This window comes from Nicotiana tomentosiformis, chromosome 1 (assembly GCF_000390325.3).
Source record: "Nicotiana tomentosiformis chromosome 1, ASM39032v3, whole genome shotgun sequence".
Classification (NCBI taxonomy): domain Eukaryota; kingdom Viridiplantae; phylum Streptophyta; class Magnoliopsida; order Solanales; family Solanaceae; genus Nicotiana; species Nicotiana tomentosiformis.
In genome coordinates this window covers 109,907,067-109,930,149 of record NC_090812.1, presented here as the reverse complement: position 1 = coordinate 109,930,149, position 23,083 = coordinate 109,907,067, and the positions used below count along the sequence as shown (strand labels likewise).

The 23,083-nt window shown below is 38.4% G+C and overlaps 1 protein-coding gene and 1 long non-coding RNA gene across 2 annotated transcripts; both read right to left on the bottom strand.

Annotated features, from left to right (window-relative positions):
* Positions 1-1,446: 1,446 nt before the first annotated feature.
* LOC138892078 (uncharacterized) lies at positions 1,447-4,783 on the bottom strand. Its single transcript, XR_011408194.1, has 2 exons — positions 4,542-4,783; positions 1,447-1,703 (listed from the first exon to the last, which is right to left on the bottom strand). It is a non-coding gene; the product is annotated as an uncharacterized lncRNA (long non-coding RNA).
* A 154-nt stretch (positions 4,784-4,937) lies between these two features.
* Positions 4,938-13,917, bottom strand: LOC104097696 (uncharacterized). The gene is made up of 13 exons (XM_070199311.1): positions 13,705-13,917; positions 13,284-13,557; positions 12,714-12,906; positions 12,134-12,320; positions 11,363-11,956; positions 10,842-11,230; positions 10,331-10,604; positions 6,302-6,445; positions 6,056-6,186; positions 5,817-5,973; positions 5,576-5,643; positions 5,419-5,470; positions 4,938-5,048 (listed from the first exon to the last, which is right to left on the bottom strand). Exons 1-13 carry the CDS (start codon positions 13,915-13,917, stop codon positions 4,938-4,940), a joined length of 2,787 nt encoding a protein of 928 aa, XP_070055412.1.
* Between the last annotated feature and the right edge of the window lie 9,166 nt (positions 13,918-23,083).

The following is a 23,083-nucleotide window of genomic DNA, read 5'->3' as shown; positions in this document are numbered from 1 at the left end:
AACCTTGTTTGCTTTGGAGAATCAATTTTTGTCCGTTCTCTTTCCTTTATATAGAAGTTATGAATCAGAGAAAACAGCATAAACAAGAAAACAGAAAGCACTAGGAAATTTGTATAGATGGAACCTATGTATTTGCCCCTGAATTACTCATCATTGAGTGTGGGAGTTTGCCCAATTTCGTGCTTGTTATGTGGGAGAATATCCAATGCTCGAAACCCAAAATAAGAGTCTTTCCCGAAATAAGCATTTTTGCCAACTTAAGACTTTGAAACTAATTAATCTTAATTACCATGAGATTTTCATAGTACGAGTATTAACTTAAGACCTGAGATCTCTAAGATAGCTGGGGTTGTTCATGAAGTATAATAAAAGATACTCCTAGCTAGTATGTTGCATATGTTTTTTGGTGAATATTTGGTACATTACATAAAGATGAGATATATAGTGTATCACATAAAACTTTATAATTTTAATATTGTTTTTTCAACTAAATTAAAATGGGAAGATGAAATGAAGGTTAATTTAATTTGATCTTTTAGTTGTTTTATCCAAATAAAAATTCACATTTCCCCCAAAAGTTAAAACTAGGGCAACAATTATGACGTTTTGGAGATGATTTCGCCCGAAAGGTTCCAAAGTTGTAATTCAATCCAAAATTCTATTTACACAAATCCCTTTCAAGTCCTTCTGACCAATCGGCAAGAATGTGTAAAATCAAAGGTCACGAATATTTGGATTGGAGCCGTCAAGAAATGAGAGAAATAAAATGAGAGAGTCTTATTGGTGAAAACCATCAGGGGCACCGTAAGGAGATTGTGAGTAGAGAAATTACAAATGAGAGAGTCTTGTTAGTGAAAACCTGCAAGTGAAAACCCGCAGAGGTTCCTCACGGCCATGGCATCAACATAGTCCTGGGTAAGGTTTCTCAGTTTCAGGACAAAACTTGCACTATAAGAATATTGGCCTTTAGCGAGGAAAACTTTAGTCGTTAAAAGACCAAATCCGGTCGTTATAAGTCAATAACGGCCTAGAAAAATCCGGTCGTCACCGTTCGTTAAAATCCCCAAAGTTAAAAGTTAACGACCGATTTTCAATCCGGTCGTTAAAGACCCTTTAGTGACGATATAATTTCCGGTCGTTATATATCATTTATAGCGACATGATTTTTTCCTCGTTAATTTATCACCAGTCGTTAAAAGTCTTTAATTACAACAACTAATTTAGTCCTTACAAGTGCTTTTAGCGACCAAAAGTCCCTTCGTTAATTGTATAATTATATGTAACAGCCAAATTTCCCTTCATTAATGCCTAATAATCTTTTTGAGAAACCTGTTGTTAAAGAGTTACGATGATCACATTTCCTTTGCCAATGTGAAATTTTAATAAATACAATTACAAAAATTTATATTTCACTAATAGTAATACTTATTTTATATGGTTTCATACACACACCAGAAATATTTGAAAATAAACCAAATAATTGATATTTGTTAATACAAAGAACTAAGCATCACTTTACTAGAAAGCAATCCAAATAGTATAACATCATTTTTAACAATTCCTAAAAAGAGAAAAAATAAAAGTGCGCATATGTACATAAGACAATACCTTCATAGCATCCCTAACATAACAAAATTCTCTTGTTCTTCAACTTGTTATGCACTTTCTTCAAGAATAGGTTCTTCGGACTTCAAGTTTTTAATCTGTTAAAATAATAAGTTTATGCAAGTTTACTAACAAAGAATAAACAATTAAAGAAAAAGATCAGATTCATTAAAGGCTACACTAATCGCCATAGTGAAATAATACAATCATCATATGACATAACAATAGGCAATACTATAGCAGAAAAACGACGCATTATATTTCCTATGTTTGCGAACAACGATAAGAAGACTGATGATAGTTCCAAATCACACAATCCTAGTCATACTAAAACCTACACAACGAAATGTCATATCCTGGGAAGCAAATCCAATATGGAGCTTCATGCAATTCTACACATAATGGGGACAAGCGATTGTTATACAAAAAGCATATAGAAAGTTTTCGGAAAGAGTCGATAATAACTTTAAATCAAGTCTCAATGAAGAACCGGTGATTACTTGTTCATATACCAAACTTCCCTTTACAACTCACCTTTTGGTTCTACTTTGAGGTCCATTATTTCATCAGTTCTCTGTTCATTGAGCCAAATTATGACAACTGTAGTGGATATTGGGTATGAAAATTCATTCTTGCTTATAAATTCACTTGTCTCGATGACTATATTTTTATTTAAATTCATAAACCTTAATGTCATGAACAAAATTCACATGAGCAACAATTTCATCACAGAGTATAATATTAATGGAATATAGCACATATCTGTATGCAACTTCTAGCACACGTCAAATGTATAGACACTACTAAAAATCTGCTAAAAATCGACCAACTATTTTCGACCAACGGTGGTCGGTTAAAAAATATGACCAAAAACCGTCCTGATTGGACGCAAACTGGGAAAAAAAAATATTTATATTTTTTTTAAACAAAATACCGACCAACGTTGGTCGGTAAATTGGTCAATAGCTAGTCAGACAAGAAAATTTTGGATTACCGACCAACGTTGGTCGGTAATCTGGATCCAATTTTTTAAATTTTAATAATTATTTTAGGGAGAGCCTCTCCACTATGCGGGAGACAGTGACAAAGCTCACATCAGAGCTAGAAGCGGCCAAGGAAAGAGAAAGGCTTAGAGATGCTCAATTCCTTGGCATGCAAGCTCAGATCAGAACTCTCCTATCTAGTGGAGCTTTTCCGTTGCCCCGATCTCGTGAGTCATCTCCAGAGGGTCGACCTCCACGTGATCGTTCCTCCCGCCCTGCTCGTGATCGTTCCTCCCGTCCTCCCCGTGATCGTGCTTCCCGTCCTCCACAAGACCGTTCTCTATATCGTCTTGTAGATAAAAGTTCATCAGACGGTGATGATGATGTTGTACAAAACACCCCTTGACTTTTATATACTTTGAACTAGATAAATAGAACCAGTTTTGAACTAGTTGTAATTAGTTTTAACTTGGTTTTGGATTTTTATGTTCAATTGAACTTTAATTTGTTAGTTTTAAAGTATTTATTGAATGTTTTGGTTGTTGTTGTTGTGTTTTTGTTGTTGTTGTTGTTGTTGTTGTGTTGTTGTATTGGTATGCTGGCAGGTGGTTTAGCTGCCAAAACAGGCATTTTATGCCAAAATTAATCCCAGAAAAACCAACCAACGTTGGTCGGTTTTTAATAAAAAAAAAAAAAATTATTCCAAAATAGCGACCAAAGTTGGTCGGTTAATGAACATTGAATTCCCAGAATTCAACACTACCGTCCAACTTTGGTCGGTATTTTGCTTGCATTGTTGAATTTACCGACCATAGTTGGTCGGTAATGTTTAATTTTAATTAGTTTTAAAAAATATATATTTTCAATTACCGACCAAAGTTGGTCGGTTTTTTTAAATTTTAATAATTAATAAAAAAAAATAATTTAGTTAAACCGACCAACTTTGGTCGGTAAAATTAAATTAATAAAATATGTTTCCGACCAAAGTTGGTCGGTAAGTAATTAAACTTGTCAGATGGTCATTTTAATATACCGACCAAAGTTGGTCGGTAATTTCCGACCAACTTTGGTCGGTAAGCCATTTCGACTATCAAAACACCGTCCATACCGTAATGGTCGCATTTTGGTCGGTAATTTGCCATAACCGACCAACGTTGGTCGGTATTTTTGGTCGAATTTTAGCGAATTTCTAGTAGTGAGAAGCATACAGTATAACAGATCAACTTTCCAATTAAATATATGAGAGAAAATACACTTTTGATAATTATAAGCTCTTCGCAATACCTGAGTGGAGTCCAAAACAATGTTAACCCAAAACTATTTGTATGCCATTTAGTACCATTTTTTTAAAAGAAGTTGTAGCGTAAAAACATCTATTAGGGTGTCATTTTTCTTTTTTCTTGTTTCTTTTTTTAGCAGAAAAATGACACATTACATTTTTTATGTCCGCGGACAATGATTTGAAGATTGGTGATAGAATTTTATGCAATTCTACACATAACAGGGACAAGTGATTGATATACAAAAATCACACAATCTCATTTTCTGTGAAAAAAACCTTATATAGAGTTTCATGCAATTCTATACATTACAGGGACAAGGGATTGATATACAAAAATCATAGAGAAACTTTTGAGAAAGAGTCGATTATGACTTTAAATCAAACCTCAATGAAGAACCAGTGTTTACTTGTTCATATACCAAGCTTTCCTTTGCAACTCATCTTTTAGTTCTGCTTTGAGGTCTATTACTTCGTGAGTTATTTGTTCATTGAGCTAGATTATGACAACTCTAGGTGATAATAGGTATGCAACTTGATTCTTACTTATAAATTCACTTGTCTCGATCACTATATTTTTGTTTAAATTAATAAACTTTAATGTTATGAAAAAAATTCACATGAGCATTGCAACACATTCATCACAGAGTAAATAGGATTTTCAATCTACTAACCAGTTAAATGCTTCAATCTATTGTTTACTTGAAGATGATAATGAAGCAAGATTAAACACTGCACTTGCAAGTTGTGCATATTTGCTCTCTAGATCTTCACATTTATTCTTTAGCCCTTCCATGTGTCCTTTTAGCGATTCATTTTCTTTTTCAGTAGCATTCAGCTTCTCCAACAATGCAGCTTTCGAGGAGTTACCATCTTTTAACTCCTTAGCAGTAATCCCACCACCAAATCCAACTACATGACTTGTGTTGAGGTCCGACGCACCTTTTTACAACCTCAATATTTACAAGAGATGATTCAGATTGTACCAATTCTTGAATTTTAGCCTATAAATTATAAGACAATTTAAAATAATATAACACAAAAAGTAAAATAATGTAAAATAAAATTTATCAATAAACTACATATTTCTCATTGGTTTCCGTTTCGACAAGATTGTCGTCCTTCTTACGAGTCTCAAATAAGATAGTTGCCATATCCGGGGGATTAAAGTCTTTGCCTCCCTTCACATTTAAATAAATAAGTCACAGAATCTTTGTAACAAAGATGAGAGTTCTTAATAGAAATGCAGCTTATATGAAAGCAAAACTTGTGCGATTACTTTGCATACGCCTGTTGTAAAATAATTTTGGTCAATCCAAATACTGGAAAATGAAATTCCATAACAAAGTAGTGTTCTCATATATAAAGGAAATGACTACCAAATAAATTTACACCAAGAGATGAAAGATATTAACAAAGAGAGAAGCTATGAAATCCGATTTACCTCCTGGGGTGCTGCACATAGAAGGTAGAAATAATGATAGTTGCGTTCAGGATCTGAAACTTGGCAAACACGAGATCTTTCAAGAAGGTAAGTTCTAATAGTTGCACCAGATATTCTTCCACTTTTGTCAAACTGAATCTCCAAAATTTACCAAAACGACTGTAACAACATATGTAATGAGCATTCAGAAGAAAAAAACATATGCCAAAGCAACTAAATGAGTCACTTCTTGATTGGAAGCATGAGCAAAAAACAATATCTCACCTTGAATTGTTATTTCTAACTGTCTTGGCATTGCCAAATGCTTCAAGTACTGGATTTGAAACAAAGAGCTAAAAGAATGAGAAAACCAGTAAAGAAGGCTTCTAAGGAAATGACACTCGGCCCTAAAACTTGAAGACTTAAGCCTGCAAAGCGAAGTGTGCCATTAGCTTACCCACCCTCGTAAGTTTAAGGAGTAAAAATGTTTAAAACAAGCTAAACTCATCAAGATCATACAGCTTACCTCTAGAACTTTCTGCTCGACAGTTCTCCCTTCAGTGCCTTTACGGCCATCCAAATAAGCAAGGTATTGCATAAGCATTTTAGTAGTTTCAGTCTTACCAGCCCCACTTTCACCACTGACCAATATAGGATTGCTTTTACCTTCATTGATCATTTGCCTGATTCATTTTGATATCTCAGTTATCATTGTATACTTTTTGAGGGTAAATCTTGTGGAGTGGAAGTTGAACACATGAGCACCTGTAAGTGGCATCAGCAATAGCAAAGACATGAGGACTAAGTTTGCCAAGCGGGGCTCCCTTGTATTTTCCATCATGTGGCGATCGTATAGATGGGGCAGCTTTTAGAATGGATTGATGGCGATGAGAATACTTCCAGTATAAGCTTGTCATAAAGTTATATTACTATACAAGATTATGATTGAACTACCCTTAGGTGCAGCAATTCATTCTCACCCAATCTACAGAATATGGAAGCAAAACTTACATAGATTTCATTGAGTTGATATCTTGTAGCCAGATTCTGCAAGACGCTAGGCTCATGCAAATATGATAACTTGGTCATGTCATCGACTCCACCAGCGGGAGTATCTTCATCTTTGGGATATATTTTTGATAAATTTGTTGTAACCTAGATGAATTGAAAAGTGAAATATATGTAAATTTTTACGAGCCATGACGTCGCCAATTTAGAGGTATGTTTCTTGCATTAAAATCTGTGTCAACCCAAATTAAGAGGAAACTAGTTTCACGATCCAAATTTCACTCCGTAAGATATCGTGACGGCACATAGTCTCTACGACTAGGTAAGCCTAACAATTGCGGAATAATTGAAATAAAAACAGAATCAACCACTAAACTTTAACAGATAACTATATAACTGAAAAATGCCGCTCCGTATGTACAAGTAACCAATAGCTCAAGTATAACAATATTCGCAAAACCCGGTAATCACAAGTCACAAGCTCTAAGAATTTGTCTAACTGTTTCTATATATCAGTAACTAGAAGAAATAAAGGAGGAACAACATGAAAGGGATAGATGGGGACTCCGAGGTCTGCGGACGCTGACAGATATACCTTGAAGTCTTCGGAGTAGTACGCAACTAATAACGGGGCTGGTAAAAGGTACCTAGATCGGCACACAAAACATGTGCAGAAGAGTAGCATGAGTACATCACAATGGTACCCAATAAGTGTGAAGCCTAACCTTGGTAGAGTACTGACGAGAGCAGGTTAGGGACCTACTGGTATATAATAATTTAAGGCAGAAAAATATAGCAATGTAATAACAGACTGGAAATTTAATGAGGAGAAACTACAGAAAGATAACAGCATAACACATAGGGATGAACAATGGGGGTATTCCCGAGATACCGTCTTATAATCCCAAAAGTAAATGCTCAGCAGGAGATCTCTCGAAGTACCGTCTCGTAGTCCCAAAAGTAAATGTTCAACAGGGGATCTCCCAAGGTCCCGCCTCATAGTCCCAAAAGTAAATATGCAGGGGGATCTCCTGAGGTACTGCCTCGTAGTTCCAAAAGTAAATATGTGACAGGGGATCTCCCGAGGTACCGCCTCGTAGTCCCAAAAATAAACACACAGCTCGAAATCGATGAACAACAACAATTACAGCAAGAAATCTTATAGTTTAAGACTAAATACAAGTCAAGGAAAAAGCAGGAAATCAACTAAACATGCTAAATAGGTTTTAAATAAGCAATTAAGACACGTAGACATGCGATATTAAGCTAAATAGGATAACTATACATGCTGGTATAACTCAATTAAGATATAATAGGTTATTGCTCAGTAAAAACCGTATTTTATAATAATTAGCCGGTGTACGTAATTGTCACCTCGCGTACACGACACTCACATATCACAGAAGTATCACAACAGTACCAAATCCTAAAGGGATTTACCCCACACATGGTTAGACAAGCTACTTACCTCGAACCAAGATCAATCAATCAGTAAGAATGCCTTTTCCATGACTTTCCGACTCCTATTGGCCCAAAACTAGCCAAAAGTAATTACATACCGTAAATATAACTATAAGAAATTAGTCCAATTAATGAAATCAAAACTTTAACAAGAATTAAAAAATCGCCCCAAAAAGTCAACTCGGGCCCACATCTCGGAATCAAGTAAAAATCACAAAATATGAACACTCATTCAACCACAAGTTCACTCGTACCAAAATTACTCAAATCTGATACCAAAATCTCAATCAAAGCCCAAAATTTCGTTTGAAGAACTTTCCAACTTTCCCCCCAATTTTCTCAACCCAAATCTCTAATTAAATAATAAAATTAACGATAGATTAGTGGATATTAATTAAAAACAAGTGTAGAATCCTTACCCAAATATTTCCTCTAAGAATCCCTCAAAATTTTGCCTAAATCTAAGCTCTCAAAGTCCCAAAATGAAAATGAGATCAAACCCTCGAACTTGCTCCTTTTCTGCCTAGCGATTTCGCTTCTACGGACATCCAGTCGCACTTGTGACGTCGTACCTACGGAAATTCCATCGCAGGTGCGGATTCCACATAAGGCCAACAATTACGCTTTTGCAGACCAGGGCTCACACCTGCAGGCCCGCTTCTGCGGAGGACCTTCCGCTTTTGCGACCCTGCCTCAGGCCTCCCTTTTTTGCTTATGTGGTCACATATCACATATACGGATGCGCAGATATGGATCTCCTTTCACACCTGCACCTCCAGCTGGGCCAAGCCAGCCTCGTACCTGCGGCCACGCGCTCGCTTCTACGAGTCCGCACCTGCGGCCAACCTCAGTGCAGGTGCGATGACACCAGAATAGTAGTGCTTCAGCAGTTCTTCCAACTCCCAATTTGGTCCGTTAACCACCCAGAATCTACCCGAGGCCCCCCGGACCTCAACCAAATATGGGCTCGGGCTGTCTTTCTCGGCCTATTGTGGCTTTCTTACTGATTACCCTTTGGATGGTGATTGGTAAATTGCTTTTGCCTCTGCCTCTAGAAGGCTAACCCCTCATCTTTGATGCATCACCACGACCTCATGATCTAACCATTGTTTTGTAACAAATAGCCAGCAGGAGTTAGTTCTAGTTTAAGTGCAGATTAACAGACATTCAAAGAACAAAACATATTTTCAGGTTGGGGAAGTGCGGTTCGCATAATTGCAAGTGTGGCCGCAGCTTGGGTTGTGCGGACCACATAATTTGAACTTGCGGTCGCACATCTGAAGTGCGGTCCGCACAATTGTTAGTGCGACCACACTATGAGTACCTCAAAATAGCAACTCTCTGAAGACAGAGATTGGCCTGACATGCGGCCGCACACACTTTTCTGCGACCGTGATGAAATTTCTGTTGTCCGCACAATTTTAAGTGCGGTCCGCATAATTTTTTCTCACCAACTTCCCTAGTCAACAATTTCTTGTGCGGACGCAGATTTCAAAATTAGATCGGGCAGATTCCTTAACGGTTTCGATTTATGCACAAATTGGACATGGTAATAGCAATTAAACATTATAATCAAGATACCCATTCCCCAAATAGCAATTAGGAGTTGACCCAACATAATTTACACCTTATATGGATATAAAATTGACTTCTTATGACAAATGGTCTAAAATAACTAACAAATTATAAATTAAACTAAGAAAATTAAAGAATCCTAGAAGTGAGTGATTTGAACATACTAGTGATGAAGTAATGCTAAGGAATAATCACATATGCGTATTTATGTGGTAGATGATTGAACAGATGTGTGCAAAGTTATAGTGCTCAGAGAATGAAAAGTTTGTACAATAGCCTTAGCATTACTATTTATACACAACGGATCTGGCTAAGGAGCAATGAGACGAGTGTGGCCGCAGAATTCCATCTGCGGTCCCACTCTATTACCTAGAGGTTTAATTTCCTTTGATGATTTGCGGTCCGCAGATTTAGCTGTGCAGCTGCAGATTTTGGTGTAGACCATAGAATTTGCTGTATGGCCGCACTTTGGCTGTTTCTCTGACAAACAAACTTCAGAGAGTTTGTATTTTTCCATCTCAATTTGTGCGATCCACACAAGAATTGTGCGACCGCAATTGCCTTCTACTGTAGCATTCAAAATTTTGCGGTCCGCATTTTTTCATACTTAGCCAATTTTTCTGAGCATAGTTCCTGTAAAGCACACTCATTCCTGCAACAACTTTAAATCCAGTTAGCACAAAATAAGACCTATCTAAAGAAGAAGAAAAGGAAAATAAAAAGAAACATGGATTGCCTCCCAAGAAGCGCTTGATTTAACGTCGCGCCACAACACAGATTACTATCACTTGAAATGAATTACCGCCACGACGTGACCATCACCAACTTTTCCCAGATAATGCTTCACCCGATGACCATTGACTCTAAACACCTCATCATTTTTATTTTTCAAGTCCAATGCACAAAGGGTGTCACACCCACAACCTCAAATGGGCCACTCTATTTAGACTTTAATTTTCCAGGAAACATCTGTAACTGTGAATTGAACAACAATACAAGATCACCATCTTTAAACTCTTTGTTCCAGATGTACTTGTCATGAAGATATTTCATCTTCTCTTTGTATAAGGATAAAATTGTGTATGCATGGTACCGGAACTCACACAACTCATTCAAATGTGCCAACCTTAAGTTGGTGGCGACATCCCACTCAAAATTCAACTTCTTTAAAGCCCACATGGCTTTGTTCTCAAGTTCCACCGGAAGATGATAATCTTTTTCGAACACCAACCGGTATGGAGACATTCTGATAGGTGTTTTGTAAGCCGTCCTATAAGCCCATAAAGCATCATCAAGTTTCTTGGACCAATCTATCCGGTTAGCATTCACTATTTTGGACAAAATACTCTTTATCTCCCGGTTGGAGACTTCCACTTGACCGTTTGCTTGTGGATGATAGGGAGTTGTGACTTTATGAGTGACACCATACTTGGTGTGTAAGGTGTCGAAAGCTTTGTTGAAAAAATGCGACCCCCCATCATTTATGATAGCTCGTGGAGTACCAAACCTTGTAAAAATATTCTTCTTTAAAAACGCCACTACACTTTTTGCTTCATTGTTGGGTAAAGCAACGACCTCAACCCATTTGGACACATAATCAACCGCGACCAAGATGTAGGTATTTCCACAAGAACTCACAAAATGACCCATGAAGTTAGTACCCCACACATCAAAAATATCAATCTCTAAAATGGTGATAAGGGGCATCTCATTTTTCTTTGAGATTCCACCGGCTCTTTGACATTCATCATAATGCTTGACGATATCACTTGCATATTTATAAAGAGTGGGCCAATAGAAACTGCAACTTAGCACTTTGGCCACCGTTCTTGATCCACCATGGTGGCCACCATACAGTGAAGAATGAAAAGCTCCAAGGATTTCACATTGTTCCTCCTCCGATACACATATCACTCCATCCGTAAAAATTCAGATAAGGTACGGTTCATCCCAATAATAGTCTTGACAGTCCCGTTTGAGCTTCTTCCTTTGGTTTGAAGAGAACTAATCTAGGATGATACCACTTACAAGAAAATTTGCTAGATCAACGAACCATGTCACCTCTTTCATTGAAATAGCCAAGAGTTGCTCATCGGGGAAGAAGTCATTGATTTCAAGGCCATCATGCGGCCTCTCCTCCTCCTCCAAATGAGACAAGTGATCCGCCACTTGGTTTTCACTTCCTTTTCGATCTTGGATGTCTATATCAATCTCTTGTAACAAAAGTACCCATCTCATCAATCGGGCTTTAGAATCTATTTTGATCGTAAGATAACTAAGTGTCGTATGATCCGTGTGGACAATCACTTTTGCACCCATCAAGTACTGGCGGAACTTCTCAATAGCAAACACAATGGCAATGAGCTCTTTCTCCGTAAAGGTGCAATTGACTTGGGCACTATTCATGGTCTTACTAGCATAGTAGACTGGGTGAAAAATCTTATTGATGTGTTGCCCCAAGACATCCCCAACCGCTTCATCACTTGCATCACACATGAGCTCAAAAGAGACACTCCAATTTGGAGTGGTGATAATGGGAGGAGTAGTCAACTTCAACTTTAGCAATTCAAAGGCTCTAATGCAATCATCGTTGAAGTGTAACTTAGCATTTTTCTCCAAAAGCTTGCACAATGGGTTCACCACTTTAGAAAAATCCTTTATGAAATACCGGTAAAATCCCGCGTGGCCTAAGAAACTCAACACGCCTTTCACCGAAGTTGGAGGTAGAAGTTTAGAAATCACCTCAATCTTTGCCTTATCGACTTCAATGCCATTCTTTGAGATCTTGTGGCCAAGTACAATGCCTTCCTCGACCATGAAATGACATTTCTCCCAATTGAGCACCAAGTTTGTTTTTTTACATCTTGCCAACACTTTATCCAAGTTTGTGAGACAACCATCAAAATAATTCCCAACCACCGAAAAGTCATCCATGAAGATTTCAAGGTATTCCTCCACCATGTCCGTGAAGATCTCCATCATACACCTTTGAAAAGTTGCAAGTGCATTGCACAACCCAAATGGCATCCACTTGAAGGTGAAAGTACCATAAGGACATGTAAATGTAGTTTTCTCTTGATCCTCCGGAGCAATAAGAATTTTGTTGACGCCGGAATACCCATCAAGTAAATAATAGAAAGCACAGCCAGCCAATCTATTAAGCATTTGGTCTAGGAAGGGAAGTGGAAAATGGTCCTTCCTTGTGACTTTATTGAGCTTACGATAGTCTATACACACTCTCCACCCGGTCACCGTTCTTGTAGAAATCAACTCATTCTAATCATTGGTGACCACCGTCATGCCCCCTTTCTTTGGGACATATTGAACCGGAGAAGTCTACGAACTATCGAAAATGGAGTAGACAATCCCGGCATCCAACCACTTGATGATCTCCTTTTTGAGAACCTCTTGCATGGCTTCATTGAATCTTCTTTGATATTCAATAGATGGTTTGGCACCTTTCTCCAAGTTAATATTGTGCATACAAAATATGGGGCTTATCCCCCGAATATCCGCCAATGTCCATCCAATAGCCTTCTTCCTATTTTGTAGCACCGCAATATAGAGTCTACCTGCACGAAAGTCTAACAAGAGAAAAGAGTAACCGGTAAAGTAGAAAAGGGGCCAAGGAATTTATACCGAAGATGTGGAGGCAATGGCTTTAACTCCAAGATAGGAGGCTCTTCAATTAAAGGTTTTGTAGGAGGAGTTGTCCTATTTTCAATATCCAAGGACAATTTGCGGGGTTCATAAGTGTACGACCGCATTCCTTGCAAAGAGCTCACATATTCCATGAAGCCATCCATCTCGTCATCATCAAAGTTGAGCAAGACGGCCTCCAATATATCATCAACATTCATCACAACACTTGTTTCATCTACAATCACATCGGTCACCAAGTCCATGAAAGAACACACATTTTTGCTATTGGATTGCCTCATGGACTTACACACATGGAAAACCACTTTTGTATCACCAACCCGGAAGGTAAGTTCTCCGGCTTCAAAATCAACTAGATCATTCCTCGTATCAAGGAAAGGTCTACCAAGAATAATCGGTACCTCATAATCAACCTCACAGTCAAGAATGACAAAATCCGTCGGAAGAATGAAATTATCAACACGAACCAATACATCTTCCATCACTCCCAATGGTCTCTTCATGGTATGATCGTCCATTTGTAATCTCATAGATGTGGGTCTTGGTTGCTCAATTTCCAAAGTCTTAAAAACCGAATAGGGCATCAAATTGATACTTGCCCCAAGATCACAAAGGGCTTTTGCAAACTCGGCACTTCCAATTGTATAAGGAATCGTGAAAGCACCGGGATCCTCCAACTTGGGAGCCATGGAATGCACAATTGCACTCACTTGATGAGTCATTTTTATAGTTTCAAAATTTATCGACTGCTTCGTTGTCACTAAATCCTTCATTAACTTTGCATAATCGGGCATTTGCTCCAAGGCTTCAACCAATGGCACATTGATTGATAGACTCTTCATCATGTCAATGAATGTTTTGAATTTCTTCTCGCCATTTTGCTTGGAAAGACTTTGAGGATATGGAGGAGGAGGCCTAGACATTGGTGCCTAAGCCTTTTGCACTACCAGTTTCGGTATTTCAATAATGTGATCCCTAGACAGGTTCACTTCCTCTTGAGCTTCTTTCACATTATCAACAATATCAATCCGCACTTCATCATTTGCTTGCACCACATTATTCGGGGTTTTATCTTCTTAAACCATTTCCTCATCATCCACAAGTTTCCTTTGACTTGAGGTGGGTGCATCCCCACCTTTTCCACTCCTTGTAGTAACGGTCATGGCATGTCCGGTGTTGTTCCCACCTTTTGGGTTCACCACCGTGTCACTTGGTAGTGCCCCCTTAGGATGAGTATTTAGGGCTTAAGAGAGTTGACCCATTCGGACTTCCAAGTTACGGATAGATGTATTGTGAGAGGCAAGTTGGGCATAGGAGTCAACATTCTTCTCCATAAATTTCTTGAACATATTCTCGATTTGTCCCATATCATTATTGGAAAAACTTGGACCATGGGAAGGATAAGGAGGCGGGTTGATCGCTTGTTAATACATCGAGGGCCTTTGAAAACCCGACACCCGATTGCCTTGATTATTGTTCCATCCCCCTTGGTTGTTTCCTCCCCAATATCCTTGGTTGTTGCCACTATAGTTCCCTTGGTTATTTCCACCACTCCAATTTCCGTGATTGTTGTTATTATTCCAATTCTCTTGATTGTTTCCACCACTCTAATTACCTTTATTACCTTAAGGTTTCCATTGTTGTTGATTCGGGACTTGAGATTTTTTTCTTGGCCCTTGAAAGTTGGTCACGTATTGCACTTCCTCCTCTTGTTCATTGTAAGATTCATCTTGATCAAACCCATTATCTTCTTGCACATAATTCTCCACACGGTTTTGCATTTGTGGACCCTTGGGAATTCTTTTGTTCACCATCATACTAACTCCCTCCATGGTATTGACTTGCTTGGGACTTTGCACTTATTGAAGTTGAGAGTTGGCTAATTGATTCATTGTGGTGGTAAACTCAACAATGGCTTGCCCATGATCATGCAATTCTTTATGTAGGTGAATCACGTTCGGATGATCTTGAGGAATATTTTCCCTACTTTGCGATGCCGATGAAGTATCCACCATTTCATCTAAAATCTCGCAAGCTTCTGCATACTGTGTTGTCATGCACTTTCCACTGGCAAGTTGATGTACCATACACTGATTGGTCATATTGATCCCCTGATATAAAGTTTGTTGAATCATAGCCTCCGTCATGTCATTATTGGGGCACTCTTTGACCATAGTTCGGTACCTCTCCCATATTTTATGCAACGACTCATTAGGCTCTTGTTTGAATGCTAGAATATTGTCTCTAAGAGTGGTATGCTCAGGAAAAAAGAACTTGGAGATAAATTTCTCCGCCAACTCATCCCATGTATGGATGGAATGGTTTGGCAATCTCTTTAACCAATTCAAGGCTTTCCCTCGTAAAGATAAAGGAAATAGCCTCAGCCTTAAAGCATCCTCGGAGATGTTTGTCTGTTTATTCCCCCAACAAGTATCCACAAACCTCTTCAAGTGTTTGTATGCATTTTGACTCGGAGCCCCGGTGAAGAATCCTCGTTGCTCTAGCAATGTAAGCATTACTTTCGTGATTTGAAAGTTTCTCGCCCTAATGCGGGGAAGGACTATGGTACTTGCATACCCTTCATTTGGCAACACCTAGTGTGGAGCCGCTCTTGGTAGAGGTGGCGGTGGAACTGGGACGTTGTCTTGAGGCGGTCGGCCTCTTCAACTTGGTCATCTTCAGCATCCACATCCCGCAAAGGCATGTTTTCGAGTTGATCATTGTTGAGGGCCATTGTTGCACCTACAATTGATTCACACAAATCAGTAACACGGAAGGAAAATAAGTCAATTCACACACAAAATCAAATATATAGCTAAATCTATTTTTAGCTCACCGGCAATTGCGCCAAAAATTGATCTCGTCCAAGTCGCACCTCTATTTAAGGTTATGAAATGGTTGATGCAATAGTAATACTCAATAAGGAGTCGGGGTCGATTTTCCACAGGGAGCTATGAATGAGACTTAGGGGTATATATTATAGTGTATGAGCTTGAAATATCTCAAATTTCACTTCCACAAACTTGGGTTGTTTCTAGGTCTAATTTACACTAAAATTACAAACTAAGAATTGAAACTAGGAAAGTGTTTTTGTTGTTGTTTTTCAAATGATGTAAAAGGCCTAGGGCTATGACCGCGTTTGCCTAACGGGTTATAAACTTTAAAGATTATTTTATTGGTTGGGGTGTATTATAGCTATCAACACTCGAGTACCCTCTCAATACATCTCGGTCAGAGAGTGATTTTACCCAATTTGGCATTCTCAAGTCCAAATGGGTATTGAACAAAATGGTTGATACAAAACTCAAGTCAGGTTTTACTATCTCTAGGTTCAACCATTTAATTGGGACTATCAATCTCTCTATTTACCAAATTTCTTGTTAGCCAAGTTTTCCTAGACTAAATCTCTCTTTCTCAAGTAGAGACCAAGTGAAATAGGCATGAACTAATGTTTGCAACCATTAATTCTACAATTAAAAGCAAGAACAAGGCTAAATAATAAATACCCAACCATAAACAAGCAATAAATCAAGCACTCATTAAGATTACACTCTAAGGTTGGGTCACAACCCTAGAGAAAATCTAGCTACTCATGCTTAAGATATAAGAAATAGAAGAAGAAATGATAATTAAACCCATATTGATAATTAAAATGATGAAATCAATATTCAAAAAGCTCAAAATAGCAAAAACTACTAAAAAGAGTAAAAGAAACCGTCTATTGTAGCAGTTGATGTCAAAACTTAGCTTAAAAAGTGAAACTCTTCTATTTATACAAGGCTTGAATTTTTGGATAAAATGCCCTTTCGGAGGTTCTACGGCCGCACAATTCCATTTACTTCTCTCACTTTGCTTCAGCCTGACAGGATTGGAAAAACTGCGGCCACATAATTCTGAACTGCAACTGTACTTCTCTCTTTCTGTGGTCCGCACAAATGTGTCTGCGGCCGCACCTTGCTCTACTGTGGTCCGCACAAATGTGACTGCGGCTGCGTAGCTGTTCTTCTACGGTCGCACAATAAGTGTATGGTCTGCAACGGCCGCAATATCATATGCGGACCGCACTTTTTGCATTTCTCTGATGGGCGTTTCTTCACATCCTGCAGCCGCAGATGATAATCTGCAGTCTGCACTTCTGAGCTTTTGTGCCTGTTTTTGTCCTTGAGTTCACATCACTCCTTCTTGAGTTGGATTTCATCTTGGGAGTTCATCTTTCAATATTCCTGCAATTAATCACATTTCATCAGTTTACGGGAACACAATTAAGCAGTTTTGGACTAAAATGAAAGCAAAAAAGCGCTAATAAGTAGTCAAAATCTTCACTTATCAGTAAGTAGTAATGAATAAAATCCCTATCTAAGTCATTCTCTAAAAAGAGTTATTTATGCTTCATATCGCACCGACATACTTAACTGCATGCTTATGGTTTGAAATAAAGTTTTTGGAAAACATAGCTCTAGTTTAGGGACTTTGAGATTCTTGAGTTGAATTTGCTAATTATTACGCGGTTGAAAGGATCATAGTGATCTTTAACTTGACTGTGATTGTCGGTTTTTGACTATTTCCTCTTTTACGGTCTAGTTGCATGAGAGGTGAGATAAATTCTTCTTACTAATCCAAGTACTTGAGTGAATAGTTTAGAACTTGCCCAGAATGTATTTCAAGGAGAAATTCTAAGTTTTCTTGGTTTGAAAAATTGATTGTAGGCTTTCCTTGGACCGTTTGAGCTTTCTATTGCTACCCTATGATCGTTGTCCCTAGTCAACCCCTTTGAGCCTTTAGCCTTTCTCTCTTTGTAACCACGCTACAAGCCTTTACGTGTTTGATCATAATCCTCACTTCGTACTCGAACCTTCCTTAACACCCATATGTAATAAGTGGCTCAAAACTAAGTTTGAGGGATAGTTGAGGAATCTAAAAAAGGTATCAATGCAGTGAAAGAAGAGAAAAGAAATGATCTCCATGAAAGAGAAAGTAAGAAAAGAAAGAACAAAAAGAAAACGCAAAAAGAAAATAAAAAGGTAGATTAATGAAAATGATGCAAGTATCTCTAGTATTAGCATCAAGGGAGAAAAAGAAAGAAATGAATAATAAAGAGTGATGGAAAGTCTCTCTAGCCCCCAAGAAAAAGAAAATGCCTCTAAGGGTTTGGCAAATATGAGCTAAGAAATGAAAAGTAGAGTTCTTAAGGAAGGATGAAATCACTTACCCCACATGGTATCCTACCCTAATCCAAAAGCCTTCAATATAACCCAAAAGAAGTCCTACTTGATTTTGAACCGAGTAAGCTTACATTAGTGGAGATTTACATGAGAGGAAAACCTATGGTACTTGAAGCTCTACTTGTGGCATTCCTTTGTGAGAGAATAGTGAAACCTTTATTGTTCTAGAAATTGAGTGTTAAATCATGAAGTGAGCATGTAAAATGGAAGGTAGGGGAGGAAGAGTTTGGAGCCCACCATGATTTATATGAAAGAACAAGAGTTCTTGATGAGTAAAGCCAATTCTTGAAGCTCAAATGTCACACTAGAGTTAATGCAAGTCCCATATGTTTGAAGTCACCTTATTGAGAATGCATGAGTATTGTGGGTAATTATTGCTCCAAACGGAGTATAACTGACTTATAAGTGACTCTTTGAAAGAAACTTTCACTTGGGGGAGGTGGGAACTAATCTATTTGCTTGAGTACAAGCAAGGACTTAAGTTTGGGAGAGTCAATAAGTGTGGATTTTAACCAATTATTAGTACCTTCTTGCTTTAGTTTTTAGTCTGAAAGTAATGATTTTTGTTTCCGAATCTAATGAAACTGTGTGAATTGCAATCATGCTAGAGGATGTGAGCTCCATAATGAAATCTAACTAAAAGGAGATGTCCCATCTCAAATAGACAAAGAGGAGAAGTGCAAAGAATTATGTGGTCCACAAAACTTATTCTGCGGTCACAGATGCTGGTGCGGCATTCAGAAAGAATAGAATGGCTGCAGACTAACCACTGTAGCTTCAGAAGCTCTTAGAAGTAGTGCGGTTGCAGAAGCTGCTCGCACTAACAAGTTTGAAAAGATCAGAGAAGATTCAAAAGACCAAGTCTGAAGCCTCCTAGAAGTGCGGTCCGCAACCAAATTGTGAGGTCGCAGAAGTTGAGGTCCAGTCGTAGAAGTTAATGCACGGTCACAGAATCCCTCCTAATGCAAGAGCACTAGATGCAAGTGCGGACCGCAACCAAGTTGTGCGGCTGCAGAACCTCCCGAAGGGCATTTTTGTCAGCAAATTTCAGAGCATTGTAAATAGATGAGAAACACTTTTTACAACTTCTATACTGTAGAAGTTGGTAGCCATTACTTTTACTCTTTAATTCTATCTCTATGTCTTCAACTACTTCTTCTTTTTCATTTTCCATGCTTATGAGTATGAGTATCTAGATTTTATCTAGGGTTATGACCCAACCCCAGTGTGTAAAACCTATGGGTATTTAATATTAATGTTTGCTATTGATTGGGTGCTTGTAATTTCGCCTTGTTTATACTTTATATCTAGCATTAATGGTTGCAACCTTGATTCATGCCTATTTGACTTAGTTCTTACTTGAGAAAGAGGAACCTAGTCTAGAAAAACGTGGCCATTAAGAAATTGAGCTAGTTAAAGTTTTAACTAGTCTGATTAAATGATTTGATATATAGATAGGGATAATCCCACTTGGACTCATATAAATTGTTTAGATTGCGACCCATTTGCTCTTGAGAAAGCCAATTTGGGCATAATCACTCTTTGACACACCCCGATTGACCAAACAAGGACAGATTTACTCTACCTGTTAGGTTTACACCTTGGTGAAGGTTACATCCCTAGGCTTTTCCCTTATTTGATATAAACACCAAAACATTTCATTCACTAGTTGCTTACTAATTAGTTAAATTTCTTAGAAGTCAATTTAAACAGTAATTTTCCACTATTGTTTGAAAGTTAAATCTAGTTATTTCAAGTTCTTCTCTTAAGTATTTACCTTAGTATTGATCTAAACTCCCTGTAAATTCGACCTCGACTCGCGTTGGGTTTTATAATTGCAACGACCGTTTCATACTCGTTAATTGGGTGTGAATTGGATGTGATCAACTACCACACTCTTAAACATCCAACATCTCTCATGCTGACTAGAACTCATGACCTTCTTATCAAATTTGAATCGCAACCTTGTTCTTTCAACCCCAATTCTATACAACTCACCGTATCTATCAAGCTAAACTTCCAAAATACGAGGATCTTATTATCAACTCTGAATCATGAATAAGATACACATTCTATCAACCAAAAACCTTACACCAAGCTCAATTCATGAGAAAATCACAGAACACAACAAATTTCCATACCTGAAGAAGACATTAACCGTAAGTCGTGATCACAACATAAAAAACTCTTTGGAGCGCATGTGCACATAACTAAACCGGCCAAATTGAATCTCTATGTATCACCCAAGTCACACAAACTGCCAAACCCCACAGTATTACCGCAAACACGTGAGAAGCCTTACAATACCCAAAGGAACCGGTCATTTCCATTATCATGCTAAGTCAAACCACCGCTAAACGGACCCAACTTCTTCGGATTACTCATGACACATTTCCAAAGTAACACAACTCCTTCCCAGTACACTATGAACCTCAATCTAAACTCATCTCAAGTGATCCCAATATGAAAATCTCGTTGTCCTAAGGCTCACGAGCTACTTATTCTCTTTGATACATCTGATATCACCTCAGCTGGAACACTTGCTCTAAAGAAGCCATCTACAAAACTAAAGATTTTTCTTCTACCCCTGCAACTCTACTTCGTAGAACCAATAATAATACATAAATTCTCCAAGTCTCTTCCATAACCTACACAAATCTCTAATCTTTAATCACACACAAATTCAGAAATTCTTTGATATTGCATATTAACTCTTGAATCCATCAGAACCTTCTCAAGAGTCACACACTCCGTCCTAGTCTCGAATGCGTAAACAATCATGTCGAACGATTAGTGTCCCGGCAGCACACGAACACACCAAAATGAGATACCTGAGCGAATCCTTCCCTTGCACACCACCTCTACAGAAGAATATCCAACCTGAGTCCTTCCACAATCTTTATATATCACTAAGGTGAATACAACACGCTCCCAAAAATGTCTTGCTTGAATCATCCTCGAAGACATTCTCCTAGAATTATATCTAACCCACAAACGTCTTTGAGTCCAAAATCTAACACAACAAACGACTAGGTGACCCAAGCTTTGCTAGTAGACTCCCCCACTTGGCTTCAAGACACTATCTCATAATCCAAGAACTCGTAATGACTACTCCTCCTTAATTTCCATGATCGTATAATGTTAATCAGTTGAATTCCTCATAAGCCCAAGTCGCACCAACCATAACGCATCCTAATTTATCAATCCAAAAGAACATTCAACCTCGTGACAATCATGTCACCTTCCTCAACTGATCCAAACCCACCTCGTTGCACACACACTCCTCTGGATAGAAGGTAAAACTCTTCATAAGAAATCATGCAACCCCTAACTTCCTTAGAGGATATAGTCCACCTGTGCGACCTCATATCAACATCTTTCTATGGCCTACCATGGTACAACGCTACATAATCAATGACTCTTTCAACGTCCACAAGCTGTAAAAATCTATTCCATCCCACCAATTAACAACTAGAAGACCCTTAAACATACCCCAACTCAAGACGGTTTGCACACCAAGATGATAATCAGCTTTCAAATCCCTTAGTATCTCAAGCAAACCTTTCTCGTCTAATTTGAAGTTAAAAAATATAAGAAGCCACCTCTAATAGAAATGCCCATGTAGGACATAATTACTCAAATTGCATAAAACACCCCCGAAATCTATGGCAATCCTAGCACAAAATCCACAATGTCGTGGCCCTGTTTTATGACCATTTTCCAAGGTAACCACTCGGTCTCTGAAGCTTATTCTCAATCGGCTGACAATCAAACACCGTGAAACTTGCAAAATTATGTTTCCTCGAACCATGATTTCTCCCTATAACACCTGAACACATAGAATACGACAACCACAAGCCTCCTACATGATCCTCCCCTTCGAATCATCAACACTGAGAATGCAAATCCGACTCGGAAGTCACAATACACCATCCACACTAAGGACCACCTCCTTAGCACTACCTTGCATATCGTGTCCTTGAGGATGAGCCAATAGAAACTATCATACCAATAATCCTTAATGCGCTCAAACAAGAATGGTTGCGCAACAACGCAAATGAGAGCTCTATTCAACTTAGAAATACTCAATCTCAAGAGTTTACTAACCAGGGTCTGAACATCCATAGCCCAAATGCCTCGCCCACGATGAAACAAATGTCAAACATCGAATCATAAACCAAGTGATCTTTCTTATGGGCTTCTACAGCTGCAAGTTTAAGCAATCACCCAACACGTCTGATCCTACACTGCGTCAAGACCAAGGTGTGAATCATCATAATACAATGTATATGGCCCCCAACCGGTGGACAACACGAACACTAGGGTTGCAATAGACGGCAACTCACCCGCAGAACGATAATAGTAGTATAATCTCATAACACGGGGAAAGTCATCATGTACCACATCTGTATCATCATCAAAGCTCACCAGTGCCCTACCGATATCGAGTACTCAAAATCACATACAATGAGTAAGAAGGAACTGAAGATATAGGCTTTGAACTGAGACAAAGTCGCACAATAAGGAATCAAAAAGAGAAAGTTTCCTAAAGCCCTATAGCCTCTCGAAGATAAGTACAGACGTCTCTGTACCGATGCGCAATACTCTACTAGGCTTGTTCATAACTCGTGATACCTATGTAACCTAGTGCTCTAATACCAACTTGTCACGGCCCAAACTCATACCGGAGCTGTGACGGCACCTAACACTGCTTGCTAGGCAAGCCAACAATCTCACAATAAAATTAAACTCAAATAATAGAACTTAATAATCTCAATAGCAGAATAATCATAAAATATTTGAAAATAGCAACAATAATGTAACTACAACCAACCCATGATCTGGTGTCAACGAGTACATGAGCACT

Bases quoted from the DNA above. Each gene is read 5' to 3' on its own strand.
- LOC104097696 (XM_070199311.1), bottom strand. From the start codon at position 13,917: ATGTCTAGGCCTCCTCCTCCATATCCTCAAAGTCTTTCCAAGCAAAAT. The intron at 12,907-13,283 runs GTAAGTCCATGA...ACTTTCGTGCAG, and splicing joins AAAAGTGGTTTTCCATGTGT to GTAGACTCTATATTGCGGTG. The intron at 6,187-6,301 runs GTAAGTTTTGCT...TTATACTGGAAG, and splicing joins ATCAACTCAATGAAATCTAT to TATTCTCATCGCCATCAATC.